Source organism: Paramisgurnus dabryanus, chromosome 2 (assembly GCF_030506205.2).
Source record: "Paramisgurnus dabryanus chromosome 2, PD_genome_1.1, whole genome shotgun sequence".
Classification (NCBI taxonomy): domain Eukaryota; kingdom Metazoa; phylum Chordata; class Actinopteri; order Cypriniformes; family Cobitidae; genus Paramisgurnus; species Paramisgurnus dabryanus.
In genome coordinates, this window is record NC_133338.1 from 24,923,681 (window position 1) to 24,941,254 (window position 17,574).

At 44.6% G+C, this 17,574-nt stretch overlaps 1 protein-coding gene across 6 annotated transcripts in view; it reads right to left on the minus strand.

Moving 5' to 3' along the window:
• The window catches only part of dysf (dysferlin, limb girdle muscular dystrophy 2B (autosomal recessive)), a 115,714-nt gene that overhangs the window by 61,215 nt on the left and 36,925 nt on the right, over positions 1-17,574 (minus strand). For all 6 annotated transcript variants that reach the window (XM_073812309.1, XM_065248783.2, XM_065248787.2 and 3 more), the window contains 4 exons: positions 17,450-17,537; positions 17,289-17,366; positions 5,125-5,306; positions 4,026-4,166 (listed from right to left, as the gene is read on the minus strand). In XM_073812309.1, the coding sequence (XP_073668410.1) occupies positions 4,026-4,166; positions 5,125-5,306; positions 17,289-17,366; positions 17,450-17,537 (489 nt within the window). The remainder of the gene's footprint in view (positions 1-4,025; positions 4,167-5,124; positions 5,307-17,288; positions 17,367-17,449; positions 17,538-17,574) is intronic.

Below are 17,574 nucleotides of genomic sequence, written 5' to 3' on the forward strand. Positions count from 1 at the left end.
ATCTTTCCCGAGTGAATCTTCCCTGTGTAAAACCCTGAGTGAATCTTCCCCGAGCAAGTCACCGAGTGAATCATCGGCCAGCAGGTGTGATACATCACATGAGACGGCTACAGAACTCTTTAAACTGTTTGTGCCAATTGATTCACTGAAGGCCTCGGAGTTCCCCGAACTTTTTAATTTGTGTGAATCTTCCATGTTAGCACTGGTAATGTGCTATGTTTTCTCAGTTTGGGGCTCACCAGTACGACGGCAGGTCAACCAGACTCATGAGCACAAGTCCCCCGAACACCCTCGAAGGGCTGAAAGATTCGAACCTGAACCATCCGAGTCAACTGAGACTACTGAGTCAACTGAGTCTATTGAGTCCCCTGAACCGAGTGATTCCCCCAAGTCCTCTGAACCGAGTGATTTCCCTGAGTCCTCCGAGCCGAGTGAATCTCCTGAGTCCTCCGAGCCGAGTGAATCTCCTGAGTCCTCCGAGCCGAGTGAATCTCCTGAGTCCTCCGAGCCGAGTGAATCTCCTGAGTCCTCCGAGCCGAGTGAATCTCCTGAGTCCTCCGAGCCGAGTGAATCTCCTGAGTCCTCCGAGCCGAGTGAATCTCCTGAGTCCTCCGAGCCGAGTGAATCTCCTGAGTCCTCCGAGCCGAGTGAATCTCCTGAGTCCTCCGAGCCGAGTGAATCTCCTGAGTCCTCCGAGCCGAGTGAATCTCCTGAGTCCTCCGAGCCGAGTGAATCTCCTGAGTCCTCCGAGCCGAGTGAATCTCCTGAGTCCTCCGAGCCGAGTGAATCTCCTGAGTCCCCTGAGTCTTCTGATTCCCCTGAGCCGAGTGAGTCATCTGAGCCGAGTGAGTCATCTGAGCCGAGTGAGTCATCTGAGCCACATTGGTCAGCTAGTGTGGTCACCCCGAAGCTCCAGAGACTTATTGTCACTAAAACTATGGCCACTTTCAACCTCTCTGCCTGTTACAAGATGGCTGTCCCCAAGTTTCCGGCTCTCATTACCTGGTCCGAGACGGCCAAATTTGAACTCTCTGCCCTGTCTAACCTGGCCCAGAGGGCCTCTTTCTGTTGTTTCCCTGTACCCAGGTTCATGATACCACCAGCACCACCCTGGTATCCAGTCCCTCTCTGGTCTCTGGCTCCACCCTGGCTTCCCGCCCTGCCAGCTCCGCCCTGGGTTCCCGCCCTGCCGGCTCCACCCTGGCTTCCCGCCCTGCCGGCTCAGCCCTGGCTTCCCGCCCTGCCGGCTCCGCCCTGGGTTCCCGCTCTGCCGGCTCCGCCCTGGGTTCCTGCTCTGCTGGCTCCGCCCTGGGTTCCTGCTCTGCTGGCTCCGCCCTGGGTTCCTGCTCTGCTGGCTCCGCCCTGGGTTCCTGCTCTGCCGGCTCCGCCCTGGGTTCCTGCTCTGCCGGCTCCGCCCTGGGTTCCTGCTCTGCCGGCTCCGCCCTGGGTTCCTGCTCTGCCGGCTCCGCCCTGGGTTCCTGCTCTGCCGGCTCCGCCCTGGGTTCCTGCTCTGCCGGCTCCGCCCTGGGTTCCTGCTCTGCCGGCTCCCCCCTGGGTTCCTGCTCTGCCGGCTCCGCCCTGGGTTCCTGCTCCGCCCGCGGCTCCACCCTGGTCCCAGTCTTCGCCCTGGCTGCCTGCTCCGCCCGCGGTCCCGCCCTGGTCCCTGTCTCCGCCCGCGGCTCCACCTTGGTCCCTGTCTCCGCCCGCGGCTCCGCCTTGGTCCCTGTCTCCGCCTTGGTCCCTGACTCCGCCCACGGCTCCGCCGTGGTCCCTGCCTCCGCCCGCGGCTCCGCCGTGGTCCCTGCTTCCGCCTGCGGCTCCGCCCTGGCCCTTGGACTTTCATGGCCTTGGCCCACCATCCCTCCCCCGGGTCCACCTCCATACCACCGCCCACCTGGACTTATGTACTTTGGGGGGTTTTCTTTCTGGTGGGCGTCTGGAAGCCGCCCTTTAGAGGGGGGGCTATGTAACGTGTTCCCTGTGTCCCTGTGTTTTGTGATACTTGTGTTTTGATTTATACTCATGTCTCTGTGTACCTGTGTTTACTTGTGTGCATGTATACCCTTGTTCCTAGTGTAGCTCCCTGTGTTAATTAGTGTCTCCGCCCCCTTGTTTGTAACCATGGATATTCATTGTGATCATGCTTCTCCCCTTGTGTGTTGTCCTAGTTACTGATTGTTTCTGCTTTGTCATTGGTCTTAGTCATGCATATATACCCTGCTTGTTCATTCTGTGTTTGTGGTTTGTTAAATGATGTCGCTAGTCCCTTGTGTTTCCCTGGTTCCTGTTTTTGTCATTTTTACACTTTCACATTGGAATAAACTGCATTTGGATCCGTATTTCGCCTCATCGTCTTGTCTCACCTGGTTTCAGCCGTGACAGCAAGAATGCAAGAATAAATAAATAAAAGAAAGAAACAAAGGAAGGAAGGAAGAATGACATACAAGAATGCGAGAATGAAAGAAAAAAAAGAAAAGAATGAAATAAAGAATGCAAGAAAGAAAAAATAATAATAAAAAATAATAAAATAATTAAAAAATGAAAGAATTAAATAAAGAATGAAAGACAAAAAGAAAAGAATGAAAAAAGAATGCAAGAAAGGAAAAAAATTAAAGAATAATATAAATAAAGAATAAAAGAGTGAAATTAAAAAAAGAAAAAATGCAAGAATGATTAAAAAACAGAAAGAAAGGAAGGAAGGAAGAATACAAGAATGCAAGAATGAATACATGAATAAAAGAAAGAAAGAAAGAAAGAAAGAAAGAAATATAGAAAGAAGGAATACAAAAAGAAAGAAAAAAGAAAATACAAAATAATTAAATAAAGAATGCAAGAAAGAAAGAAAAAAGAATAAAATAAAGAATGAAAGAAAAAATGAAGAAAGAAGGAAAGCAAGAATTGAAAGAAAAAAGAATGCAAGAATAAAATAAAGAATGCAAGAATAAAAAAGAAAGAAACAATAAATGAATAAAAGAAAAAAGAATAAAAGAAAAATAAAAGAATAAAAGAAAGAAAGAAGAATCCAAGAATGTAAAAATGAAGGAAAGAAAGAATGCAATAGGAAAGAACTACCCAGTCTCACGAAACGATGTACCTATAGTCACGTAATTTTTTAAAATCTTTTAGTGATACTGTCACGAATTTCCATGTTTTTTCGTGATCGTATCACAAATTTCTATTTATGTGTCATTGTCACGTTTTTGTTACTCAACTGCTTATATTTTCAAACCATTGTCACTTCGGTTTAGGGTTAGATTTGATGTTTGCGTTAGGATGTCACTTTAAATATTAGTTTATACTATTTTTTCTGATTTATTTTTTATATTTTCTGATTTTTAAACCATTGTCACCTGTTAGAGTTGGGTTTGGGTAAGGATGTCGTTTTATGTAAATCTAACCCTAAACCAAAGCGACAATGGTAAGAAAATAGGACAAAACTCTTGAGTAACCAATACGTGACAGTGACACATAAACAGAAATTTGTGATACGATCCAGAAAAAGATGGACATTCGTCACAGTATAGCACAAAAAAGAATAAAAAATGTACGTGACTATAGGTACATCATTTCATGTGACTGGGCTGGAAAGAACAGAAGCAATGGTTAATCTACAATAACTGCATGAGACAAACACACATCTTTATGTATAAAATGACCGACAAGAAACAACAATGTCCTGAAAAATAGACTGCCGTTTTTGAATTGTAAATCACAAAGAAACACTACTGTGAAGAACTACTTTGCTTTGCCTTTGCGGTGTTGCAAAAGCTGTGATATGTGCCATGTAAACACTTGTGGCTTAGATTCATAACAAAACTATCTTCTCAAAATAGAGATGCTGCAAACAATCTACACAGTATGTGTCTGGAGCACTAAACAATCACAGTGCTCATCTTAATTATGGGTGACTTTAATTATGACATTACAACGTGATATCATGATGGGTCAATCACAAAGAGCACCAGAATCAATTACAGTATCATTATGGTGGTTATGATAATAATAAAGATTGAGATCATTCTTACTTTATCTCTGCGGATCAGTTCGAAAGCAGCAAGCATTTCTCCAGCAGCCTTCCCACCTTTCTGAATGGGATACCAGGCAAGGCGAGGGGAGGACACCATTAACGGCTGGCACACACAGCGCCCCATAAACTCATCAGCACCCTGCAGGGCAGAGGTCAAACAAAATTTGGAACTTATGAAGGATTGTACTTTTTGTTTCACTGACTGATGATATCAATTTCAATCAACCGATGCTCTTACTCCTACTTGGGCAATTCTTCACCAGGATAAGATAACACACCCTTACGAAAATTAACCATGGTTATATTGTGGTAAAAGTGTAGTAACCATGGTTTTTTGGTGTATTGATTACTATCAGCAAAACCATGGTTTTACTAAACTAACTATGGTTTAACTATGGTTTTTGAAAACCATGATTGTCAAAACCATGGTTATTTTGTAGTTACTATGGTTTTACTACAGTAACCATGGTTTTTTGGTTTTAACTGTAGTAAAACCATGGTTAATTTTCGTAAGGGCAGTCTCACCCCATGTCGTCAATATTTGACGACACTTGACCATTCGTCATATGTTGACGCGAAGGGTATACCTTTCGCGTCATTTTTTGACGAACTGGGGACTTCAATACTATTAAGTCCGTTGCATTCTCTTTCCTATTTTCTTACCATTTTCGCGTCGGTTTAGGGTTAGATTACGCAAAATTAAACAGTGTACGCGAAATTAAACAGTTGTCACCTGGCGTTGGGGTTAGAGTTAGGTACGCGAAATGAAACAGTTGTCACCTGGCGTTGGGGTTAGAGTTAGGTTTGGGTAGGGATGTCATTATGTAAATCTAACCCTAAACCGACGCGGAAATGGTAAGAAAATAGGAAAGAGAATGCAACGGACGTAATAGTATTGAAGTCCCCAGTTCGTCAAAAAATGACGCGAAAGGTATACCCTTCGCGTCAACATATGACGAATGGTCAAGTGTCGTCAAATATTGACGACATGGGGTGAGACTGGGTTGGATAAGACAAAATGACAAGCCTAATGCCAATACTCAAAAAGACATTAAACACATCTACTTACAGTATAACATAACACAATAAAAACGTACATATGTGTCCTGATCATACAGTTCCACCAAAATGTTTGGAGGTTTCTTCTCAGTCACGCATGGATCTCCGAATATTTCCACTTCGTAGAAAATGAGAGTCTGGTCCCAGATGGGGTTGAGTGTGTTTCGAACAGTAACTGTCTTCTGGCTCTGATGCAGGAACGACACAATGGCATAGGGATCTAAGCAAAGAGTCAAAGATCAAATGTCACTGAACTGCACTGAGATCTGATGAAGCATGAGTTGAGTTCACACAAATACACGAAACAACATCCAGATTGCATTTGTAACCCCTCAAAACACTCTGAATTGCCACCCGAAACAAAGAAAGCCAGCATCAGGTCAGATGGAGGTTACTGCCTCATTGGGAAAGATATGCAACCATTAAGACTGTGGGGGTGATTGGGTTATTTCTCATCAGAACAAGGCTTCCAAAGCATCAATAAACAAGTATTTCTGGTTTTATTGGGTTAGTAATGAGGGTTAGGAGTTCACCAAGAATAAAAGATCAATTATATAAGTGAAAATACCCAGAAATACCCAAGAGATATAGTGCAGAGAGGCGTGAGATTAACTTATGGTTAAACTTTAGTAGGCCGTAGGTCTATGAAATGTCTGTATTGCAGGATGCTGATGTGGGTGTTGGTATATGTGGCTTACGGAGACATGAATAGTGTATAATGACATGTTTATTATGCTCTAAACAAGTGTCCCCGTAAACTGAAAGGCTTAATGCATTGTGTCTATGACAGAGGGATAGGTCTCTGAAATGAGTATGTTTAAATAAATTGTGCACCCCTAAAAATTCTTTACTATGCCATTTTAAACATTATTGCTGTGTATTTTGTCCGTAAAAATACAAAAGGACTAAAAATGTAAACTGTATATGAACCAAATGTATCCAGGCCACATTTAAATTCAAACAAGACCAAGAATGAGATGCAAAAAGATTCAGAGAATAGTGACTTACATTTGGTTTGTTGCTCACACAAAGCTCTGGCATGATTTTATACTATACCTTCAATTGAATAAAGCCCTTGTGTGGAATCGACATTTACTTTAAAATACATGTATGGTGTTTCTCAGAAATAATACAATACAGCTTACTATGGCTGTAAATAATGGCACGATGATATTTTTAGCTGTACTGTTCAATTCCCACAACATCTAAACATTTAAACGCTCTTAGGTGCAGAAAAATAAAAAAGTGACATAAACAACTTAGGAATGCCAATAATTAGAGGGACAGTTGTTTATTATTTCAGTGGACGTAAATCGGGCTCAATGGGATCACGGGGTTTCACTTGGGAGGAAGAAACGGACACTTTTCCCAGCTCTTATTAAGCTACCTCACGTACACACACACAACTACTTCCCACAAACACAGTGACTCAAATAAACAAAAGGATAAACAAGCCATAGGGAGCGTGCACTGTTACCCGGGAGCCAATGGGAAATAAACACAGGCAGTGTCTAATCTGGCTGCTTACAGTGAACACAGTAAATAAACTGTCCAGCCCAAGGGCATTGTGGGACTGGACACCGCCAGACTGCCCACGTGTACGACTCAGACATGATGTATGACCCTTGGGAACAATGACATTTTCAAAAACAACAGGGGAAGGAAACCAAGAAATTCTGCTATGGATATTTCCTATAGATATATTATATACAGTTTTTAATTGTGGAAAAATCTTTATTCGCAACTCATAGATGCATGTCAAAAAAAGTGTACGGATGAGTGGACAGGCGGACGGACGGATGAATGAATTGATGGATGGATGCACTTTTTAATAACTCTGCGAACATTTTGTTGACATCTGAGTATAATCCACAGCCGGTTTCACAGACTTTAACAGAACGGGGCCTACAGCCATGTACCATCTGGCCCAAACCTCTGCCTTCCTCTAATCCCCCTCCAGTAGCTAAAGCACTGATGCAGCTCTACATTTTCCCCTCTTTTATAAATATTGCGGCCCATCGATCATTTCACTTTACCAAACTCCGTTTCAAGCGTACCAAGGACAAGTGATTTCTGCTTCCACTTGATTTATTCATTTTCCTCAGAAGTCAGAACCCTGTAAAAAAGCTAGGCCTAGCTAGATCAGGGGAACGACCCAAAACTATTTGTAGATTTGTAATCAGAGCGCCAGACTGCTCTGATTTATATCAGGCCTGTATTTTTAAAAGGATCCTCTATGTTTTTTCATCTGCGCTTGTGGGTTCGGAATGAACCCTAAACCCATAGGCCTGGGTAGCTACACTTCCAGGATTTAAAAGAAGAAGAAAAAACGATTTACTTCAGACCTTTCTCCACCTTAATCTCTCTCTCTCTCTCTCTCTCTCTCTCATTTCAACATTGTCAGTTCTGGTTCCCATTTAGCTTCTATGGTTTTTCTATTCATGGAAGGTTTATACCGGACATCTATGATGGGTGATAACCCGTGTGTGTGTTTTGCTGGTATTTTTGGTGAAGTAAACTTAAATAATGTGAGTTATAAAAGTTACCACCATAACTTAGAGCTCTGGACAATATAGCAATAGACATGCTATGATTTAAAGAGGTATCAAATCAAGGTTTTGTTATATATATATATATATATATATATATATATAAAAGAAAAAAATAGGTCCAAGAATGGACCCCTGAGGGACTCCACATAAAAAAGATGCAGCAGAAGACACAAAAAAGTTGAAAAACTGCTCAGGTGTTGCCAAGGATGTCTTTATATATTTTATTTATATTTTATATTATTTTTTATTTTTTTAGGGACTGTTTGTGGTCCAAAATTTAAATAAGTTATTATCAATATGTTATTACTAGTTATTATGTTATTACTACTGCCAATCGATTAAAATACTTAATCTAGATTAATAGCATGATTTAAGTAGTTTTACCTGTTCTAAGTTTACCTAAATTAAACACTTTCGAGTTTTAATACTCTAATCCAGTGGTTCCCAAACTTTTTCAGCGTGTGGCCCCCCTTTTGTACGATGCATTCCTTGGTGGCCCCCCACAGAAAATTTGTGACAAAAAACTGTTCTAAAACTCAACATTTTAATAAAAAACATTACATTATACAAAAAAGTAGTGCTTTTGGTTAGTAGCCTTATTTTTTAGGTTTAATTACACAGAATTCATGATAAATTAATGTATTTCATAAAATGTCATAAAACTGGGGCCCCCCTGGAACCATCTTGCGGCCCCCAGTTTGAAAACCACTGCTCTAATCAACATGGGTGTGGACATAAATAGATACTTTATGCAAGTGTATGTTTACACTGGCCTGTTTAAATTTTCGACAAAATCGTCATCCATTGTTTTGTATATGAATTTTTCTCTCAGAAGACCCTTTTCTTTCTCCATTTCTGTTTGCCGCTGCATCATTTGTGACATGTGCTGGAAAATTGTGTTGGAATGTGCAAATTTTCAAAATGTATTTATGTATATATTGACATTCTCTATTCTCAAAAACTTCATAACAATGCATGATTTGTTGGAATTTGACAAAAAATGACAGAAACTTTTGAGAAAAATCCAAAATTACCACAAAAATTGCCAAATCCATACCATAAAATCACTGGTTAAACTAATAGATTTGGCACACACACATTTAAATACAATATCAATATATGTTAACTTTTTTTCTTTTATTGTTTGATTGACATTGAGACAGACAGCTTTAAGATCTACTGTATAATGCAAGGATCTAATAAAATGTTACACGTCAGATATTTTTCCTCAACAGTAATCAAACATTCACTTTCTGTGAATATGTACAGTATGCATATATTGGGGTCGCACACTCGCTCGTTTGTGTGCAAGCGCTTCAGATGTGCAAGTCAGCGCTTTTGAGTCTTGTCGCTCCTAATAACTCTTTTAACATTAATCAGGTCCCGAACTTAATCTCTCTTAATTATTATTTTAAAATCAAGCAAGTCATGCACTCTATTTTCTAATTCCTAAATTGAAACTAAAATGTCAGACGCGCAGGTTTATGGACAAGCATTCTTTGTGTATTAGTTAAGCATTTAGGATGGTACACCTCTCAGAAAACGTACAAATTAAGATCATTTTAGATGTTCAATGACCATTAAGAGAATTGGATTCACTAGACGAGAGCTTAATGTTCTTATTTTTATAAAAACTTCAACTTCAGCCGTCTATCGTCAGTAACTGGAGTGGACATTACTCATTTGTTTATGACAACCAGATATAGAAACGCCACTTTTAAGAGAAGAGCGACACATAGCGACAAAGTCACTTATAATGTGAATGTACCTTAAGGCTACGTCTCAATTTACTGAACTATGGGCTAGACCAAGGGTCAAACAGAAATTGCTGATTGTGTTAGTCACACGTTAATAAAAATTTGTGGCGTTAAAATGAATATGCGTTAATGTAAATTTTGACACCTAGTTATTACAAAATAATAATATACAGAATCAACATGTTATACACTCAATTTATAAGAGAATTATGTGAAATGGATTTTGTTACACAGTAAGATTGTATTTGTGAAAGTTAGTTATTGCATTAGCAGTTGTTAGTTAATATTAATTTCAGTATTTACTTATATTTTTTTTTAATCAAAAGTAGTAACTGTTAAGTTAATGCACAAGGAAAACATAAAAAAATTGTAATGGCATTAACCAGGGCTTTAAACCAGAATTTTTTTCCCAATTGGTTCGTTCCGAACAGAAACAGTATTTGATGTTTTCGCCTCAACCCTAAAATTGACGTTCATGAACCGGTTAGAACAAAAAATTAAGTTCCCAAACAGTTAATAACGTTCCATGTCAGCTGTGGGACAGACAAATAAGTAGGCTGATCATTAGGACATTAAACTTAAAGGAACAGTATGTAGGATTGTGGCCAAAACTGATATTGCAATCACAAAACTTGTGGCAAAAACTGGTACTGCAATCACACAACTGGTGGCCAATACACAACATGACAACATAAACATCAGTTGTGGGCTGCAACTCCACTTTTTAAATGACAATATCCTGGCCAGACCACTACTGTGAGTGAGTATTTGAAATGAAAATGATTTCTTAATGTCTAGTGACATATCAGGGCCATTTTATGATTAATTGATATAATTTCTCACATACTGTTCCGGTAAAATATCAGTCTACATAATTTCCATAAGTCTCTATCTTGTCATCAAACATTAAAAAAGACTACATTATGCAAGAGACATAACTGTAATTCTGACATGCCTACATTTGTTGAGGGCACGTAAACACGCGCACACACACAGATGTAGGACAAATTCCAAACGGCGCTTCGGGAAGAAGATGCAGCATAAACATTGTGCCAAACCGTGGGTCGCGATCTGTACAGATCATGGATCAACTGCGATCCGTTACACCACTAATTAGTAAAAAACAAACATCTTGGGATACTTGGTAGCCTACAATATTTACCTCTTATGATTGAGCATTAAAGACTTCTCGTTTCTCCAATGAGTCAACAATGACCAGAAGTGACCTTCACAAAGTATTGCACAGAAATCTTGTCAAAGAATGAAAAAATTACGGTATTAACCGGTTACCATTACTTTAAATAAACGATTCTGTCCCGGACATATACTGTATTTCTTTGAAAGTTTCTGGTTTCGTTTTCTGTTCCTTGCAAAACATCAAAAATTTCTGGTTTTCGTTTTGTTCTGTGAACCGGTTCAAAGCCTTGGCATTAACTAACATTAACAAATAATAATACATTCTGAAGAACTACGAATCATTGTTATGTTAGCCAATGCATTAACTAATGTTAACAAATACAACCTTATTGTACTGTAAGTGCTACAGTTTAACAACAAATCCTGTCCTAAGACCTGAAAGAGTGTCATATGTTGCTTTAAAATAAACTGGAAAAATGCAATGCCATAGACATGATTGGAAGATTTAAGCCAGATTTAAGCTCGTATAAGCAACAGTGTCAAAGCACATTCACGGACAAACAGACAACGGCTCTGACTTCATTAGTTTAGTTTTAGCAACCATCTGACTTGTTTTATCGTATCTACTTTCACTTCTCAATACGAATTACATTTTTACATCTCTGCTGCCAAAGTCCTGGCCACCGCTGTAAATCTCCTTCATTTCCCTTCTCTCTGAGCTGCACTTGACCCGAACTGCCTCAGCCCAACCTGTGCCAGGCACAATATTTCACCCACTCTGACGTAAGCTCATGGTTCCTAAAATTACATCTCAAAAGACTTCACTTTTATTATTTTGTTATTTATAAAATGCTTGTATTATGCTGGGCAATGCTGCCCTTGTGATTTTTTTATGAATTTTTAATGCTATGTTCTGTTATCACTTTAAAAATGCTTCACTTTAGTACTAACCATTGACTTCAATCTGCGTTACTACATGAGTGCTCATGCACACTTGAACCTTAAGTTCTTGACCACTTGAATTTTATGCCATGCGCTATTTATGCCAAATAAAGACAGATGCTTACAAAATTGGATTGCTAGTTCAAATGTTTCTTGGTAGTGAGTTCCCTTTCAGTCGGTCACTACGACGTCACGTCGTGACCGACGAATTGGGAACCGCTCCGCGGGTGACCTATCTACTTCGAGAAACTATAAAAACGCCAATGAACTTGGCATGCAGGTATTTGCATAATGCCGGCGCCGCCCCGCCAGGTGCGTATATAAGCCGCAGGTGCACAATACCAAATTAGCTTTTATTGCTTCGAAGCCGGCAGACATCTGCTCTCGAGAAGCGTATACTGATCTGCGTAGATCCCTGTTCTTGGAGGAAAAAGATCTCAGCTTGCTGAAGTTGGTTGGGCAAAGACACCTCAGCGGAGGCTCGCAGTGTTTTCTCCACCCTTTCTCTCTCTCTCTCTCTGTCTCTTTTAAGACTTGAGTTGAGTGAGTGCGTTTGCCTCTCCCTGTGTGTTTCACCAGCTCGCACAAAAAGAGTGATTTCCCTAAAAGAGCAGCACGTTTGAGCTTTGTGTCTTTTTAAAGACAGTCACTCATTCGTGTCACGGTCGGGTGCGTCTTTTTAAAGATGGCATTCCGCCCGTGTTCCGTTTCTGGTTGCGGTGTGTTCATCGCTCCCCGGGATGGCCACGAGCGCTGTGTTTCGTGTCTGGGGCTCCAGCACGCAGAGGCAGCGTTGCGTGATAGTTCATGCTCCACTTGTGAGGGCATGACTATGGCGGATTTGCGGAGACGGGTGTCGTTTCTCCGGGAATGGCACCCGCCTTCCAAGTCTGGTGCTGCTAAGGGCGCAGCTACCAAACTTGCGAAGGATGACCTCCGTATAACGGTGCTGGGTCGGTCTGCTGGTTCGTCCAGCAGCTCCCAGCGCCCTCATCCGTTGCCAGCGGAGGTCCCGATGGAGACGAGCGGCCCGTGTTCTACGGTGTCCTCGCGCTCTGTTGAGCCTCCACCGGACGCGATGTCCACCGTAACGTCGGAGGGGGGGTTGTCAGCCTCGGACGTCGATCCAGATCCGCTCCCGCCTTCGGGTCGGGTTGCGGGTCCTGCGTTCGACCCCGAGATGGCAGCCATGCTCACTCGGGCGGCGGCGGCGGTCGGCTTGGAGTGGACTGAACCTCCCCCACCTGAACCGTCCCGCCTCGATGATTGGTACTTCGGGGGTGCCAGGGCTTCTCAGTCCTCGCCCCCGGTGCCCTTCTTCCCCGAGGTGCATGAAGAGCTGACGCGGTCGTGGAAAACCCCGTTTTCCGCCCGGAACCGGCCGTTTCAGCCTTCACCCCTCACCTCTCTCGAGGGTAGAGATGCCAGGGGGTATACTGGTATCCCGTCAGTGGAGCGGCCGGTCGCGATGCAGTTGTGTCTAGCCGGTGTCGCTTCCTCCTGGCGGGACCAGCCTACTCTCCCCTCACGGGCTCATAACCCCATCGCGCTCTCTGACTTCTCAAGGGGGGAGAAGACCATCACGGGCTCATAACCCATCGTCTTCCTCCCCCTTCGCCAGAGGGTGCATCGAGTGGCGTGAGGTGTCTTCAGCAGAGCCTCCCTTACTCACCCACCCAGCAGCGGACTCAGGTGAGTGTTATCATGCACAACACTGCTGTCGGTGCGGCCAATACGCACACACCGGCGATCACCTCCGTTGCGCCCGCCGCGGGTACACCGATCGTGCCTTTAGTCCCTCTCGCACGGTGTCTGGGGGCGTGGGAACAGCTTCCCAGCCCGTCGCGTTGGCTTTTACGCACGATTCGTCTCGGCTACGCGATCCAATTTGCCCGGCGTCCCCCCAAATTCTCCGGCGTTCGTTTCACTGCGGTGAGAGCTGCCGATGCGCACGTCCTCCGTGCGGAGATCGCTGTCCTACTGGCGAAGGACGCGATCGAGCCGGTCCCTCCAGCCGAGATGAGGTCGGGGTTTTACAGCCCTTACTTTATTGTACCCAAGAAAAGCGGCGGCTTGCGACCGATCCTGGACCTGCGTTCGCTGAACCGTGCACTTCACAGAATGCCGTTCAAGATGCTGACGCCCAAGCGCATATTTCCATGCATTCGTCCAAACGATTGGTTCGCATCCATCGACCTGAAGGACGCGTACTTTCACGTATCGATTCTCCCCCGGCACAGGCCGTTTCTCCGCTTTGCGTTCGAGGGGCGAGCATACCAGTACAAAGTCCTCCCATTCGGGCTCTCTCTGTCTCCCCGTGTATTCACCAAAGTAGTGGAGGGGGCTTTAAAACCCCTGAGAGAGAAAGGTGTGCGCATTCTCGCGTATTTAGACGATTGGCTCATAATAGCTCAAACACGTCAGACGCTGTGCGATCACAGAGATTTAACTCTAAAACACCTCGCTCGTTTGGGTCTTCGGGTCAACTGGGAAAAGAGCAAGCTTTGCCCCGTGCAGAGAATCTCTTTTCTCGGGATGGAACTGGACTCGATCGATTTGACAGCTTGTCTAACAGAAGCGCGTGTACAGTCGATTCTGACTTGCCTGAATACATTCAAGAGCAAGAGCGCGGTCCCGCTGAAACAATTTCAGAAGCTTTTGGGGCATATGGCAGCAGCCGCAGCTGTAACTCCGCTCGGACTGCTTCATATGCGACCGCTTCAGCATTGGCTTCACGATCGAGTCCCGAGGAGAGCGTGGCTGCGCGGCATTCACCGTGTTATCATTACACCTGCGTGTCGTCGCACTTTCACTCCGTGGTCAGACCGTGCGTTTCTCCGAGCCGGTGTGCCTCTGAGACAGGTCTCCAGGCATGCAATAGTATGCACAGATGCTTCGGACACGGGGTGGGGGGCCACGTACGATGGGCTTGCGGCTTCGGGGGTCTGGACGGCACCCCAGCTGCATTGGCACATAAATTGACGAGAAATGTGGGCTGTATATCTTGCACTCGTCCGTTTCAGCAACGAGTTACAGGGCAAAGATGTATTAGTTCGCACAGACAACACTGCGACCGTGGCGTACATCAATCGTCAAGGCGGTTTACGCTCGCGTCACCTGTCGCATCTCGCCCGTCATCTCCTCACTTGGAGTCAGAAGAATTTGAGGTCTCTTCGTGCCATTTACATCCCGGGCACGCTCAATGTAGAGGCGGATGCGCTCTCTCGGGCTGCGCGTCCCGGCGAATGGCGACTCCACCCCATTGCGGTTCAGCAGATTTGGAGACTTTTCGGCAAAGCGCAGATAGATCTGTTTGCTTCCCCAGAGACGACCCATTGTCGCCTGTTCTATTCACTAGCAGACGACTCGCTCGGCGTGGATGCATTGGCACACAGCTGGCCGCGAAACATGCGCAAATACGCGTTCCCTCCGGTGAGCCTCATTGCGCAAACCCTATGCAAAATCCGGGAGGACGAGGAGAGCGTGCTGTTGGTGGCACCGTATTGGACAACCAGGAGTTGGTTTCCAGAACTCTCTCTCCTCGCGACAGCCCCTCCGTGGAAGATTCCCCTGAGGAAGGACCTTCTTTCTCAACAAGAGGGCACATTATGGCACCCGCGCCCCGACCTGTGGAACCTCCATGTGTGGTCTCTGGACGGGGCACGGAGGATTTGAGTGATATACCGCAAGAGGTATCTAACACTATTGCTGCAGCGCGAGCGCCGTCTACGAGACAGGCTTACGCGCTTAAATGGAACCTGTTTGTCGACTGGTGTTCTTCCCAAAGTGAAAACCCCCGAGAATGCCCGATTAGTGTTGTGCTTTTATATCTCCAGCGCCGTTTGGAGAATAGGCTGTCACCATCCACTATTAAAGTCGATATCGCTGCGATATCAGCTCACCATTCACCCGTAAACGGTAGAACAGTGGGTCAGCACGACCTGGTCATTAGATTTCTCAGAGGCGCTCGAAGACTGAATCCTTCGCGTCCTCCCTCTATTCCTCCTTGGGACCTGTCCTTGGTGCTGAAATCACTCCAGGAAGCCCCATTTGAGCCTCTGCATAGTGTGAGTGTCAAATTTCTTACTATGAAAACATTAACTCTCCTTGCTTTGGCTTCTGTTAAGAGGATAGGGGATATTCATGCATTTTCGGTCGACGAATCGTGCCTTCAGTTCGGGCCGGCTGCATCCAGCGTAACACTGAGACCCCGGCCCGGCTTTGTGCCCAAAGTTCCCACCACTCCTTTCAGAGATCAAGTGGTGAACCTCCAAGCGCTGCCTTTGGAGGAGGCAGACCCAGTCACGGCTTTGTTATGCCCTGTTCGTGCACTACGTGTGTATATAGACAGGACGCAAAGTTTTAGGACCTCAGATCAGCTCTTTGTTTGTTACGGTGGTCAGCAGAAAGGAAAAGCTGTCACCAAGCAGAGGATGTCCCATTGGATTGTGGATACTATAGCCCTTGCATATCAAAAGCAGAATGTGCCTTGTCCTTGTAATTTACGTGCTCACTCTACACGCAGTGTGGCATCATCTTGGGCACTGGCTCGCGGTTCCTCGCTAACAGATATTTGTAGAGCTGCAGGCTGGGCGACACCTAATACGTTCACAAGATTCTATAGTGTTCGTGTCGAACCGGTTTCCACTCGGGTTCTTTCTACTAACTAGTTAAGAATGCCGAGGGTCGGCTTGTGTGTCGGCTTGGAGCCTCTATTTTGGTGCTGCACATCTGCACCAATATGGAAGGCCATCGGGGCAAAAACGTCTAAAAAACTGTTTTTGCTTCTCCTCCACCGCCCTGATAGCTGGTGTTGCGGAGCATCCGCTGTCAACCTATCACTGATGTATTCTCTGTAAACCTGTGTAGGCTAGGCGTCCACATTTGTCCCCTACGTGGGGTTCATTGTGTGTATACTCCGTGGGGTACTAATCCTCCACGTTTTCCTTAGCAGAGCCTGCTCTGCATCTCTCTGCATACTATGTTTTGTTCAGAGACTTTTTATGAGCAACCTTCGGTTGTTTCATATTTTTATGTCATCCATTCAACCTTCTTAGGGGATGGCTTCCGCAGTGTTCTAGCTCCGCTCAGTTTAGACGCTTCCCCAGTTCGCTGCTTCACTATCGTGGGTTAAGGAACAGGTAGTGACCGGCCTTCTGCATTTCGCCTTAGGTTCCGCCCCCTATGTGGAGGGCGGAGGGCTTTTACAGACACTGGAAGGGTTCAGCTGCAGTGGCGTTTTGGTAGGGATTCCCAATTCGTCGGTCACGACGTGACGTCGTAGTGACCGACTGAAAGGGAACGTCTCGGTTACGTATGTAACCCTCGTTCCCTGAAGGAAGGGAACGGAGACGTCACGTCCCGTCGCCACAGTTTGCTGTTCCATTGCTGTTTTTCAGGCCGGGCACTGTTGCTCGGCTTCTCAGCAATAATATAGCTAATTTGGTATTGTGCACCTGCGGCTTATATACGCACCTGGCGGGGCGGCGCCGGCATTATGCAAATACCTGCATGCCAAGTTCATTGGCGTTTTTATAGTTTCTCGAAGTAGATAGGTCACCCGCGGAGCGGTTCCCAATTCGTCGGTCACGACGTGACGTCTCCGTTCCCTTCCTTCAGGGAACGAGGGTTACATACGTAACCGAGACGTTATCTAGATAAGCTTTTGAGTAGTCTACAAAGCTCTACCATGACCTTGGAAAAGCTGATTCACATAACTCTTAATAGTTGGTAATAGTCATGTTGGGCTCATTTGTCAACCCCTTTCAATGGCTCACAGTGAAGGTGTGATAAATTACATTATATTGTACTAACCTGAAAAACTGTCCTTATCCATCGCCAGCAGGTCTCTGGCCTGATACAAGTAGCATCGCAAATGATACAGTGTCCCAGCTGAGGAATCAAACAGTAGTGTAGCCATTTAAATTCCATACTTTAAAAAAAGTCAAAAAACTTGCCAAGACTTTGTAACTCACTATCAAAGAAGCAGGAGATGGTTGGGCGGTTGACACCAAACGTTGTCGTAACAGACTTATCATCATTCTTCTCATCAATAACGCTGCTCTGTTGACAAAAAGAAAAAACACTCTTTGAGACCAAA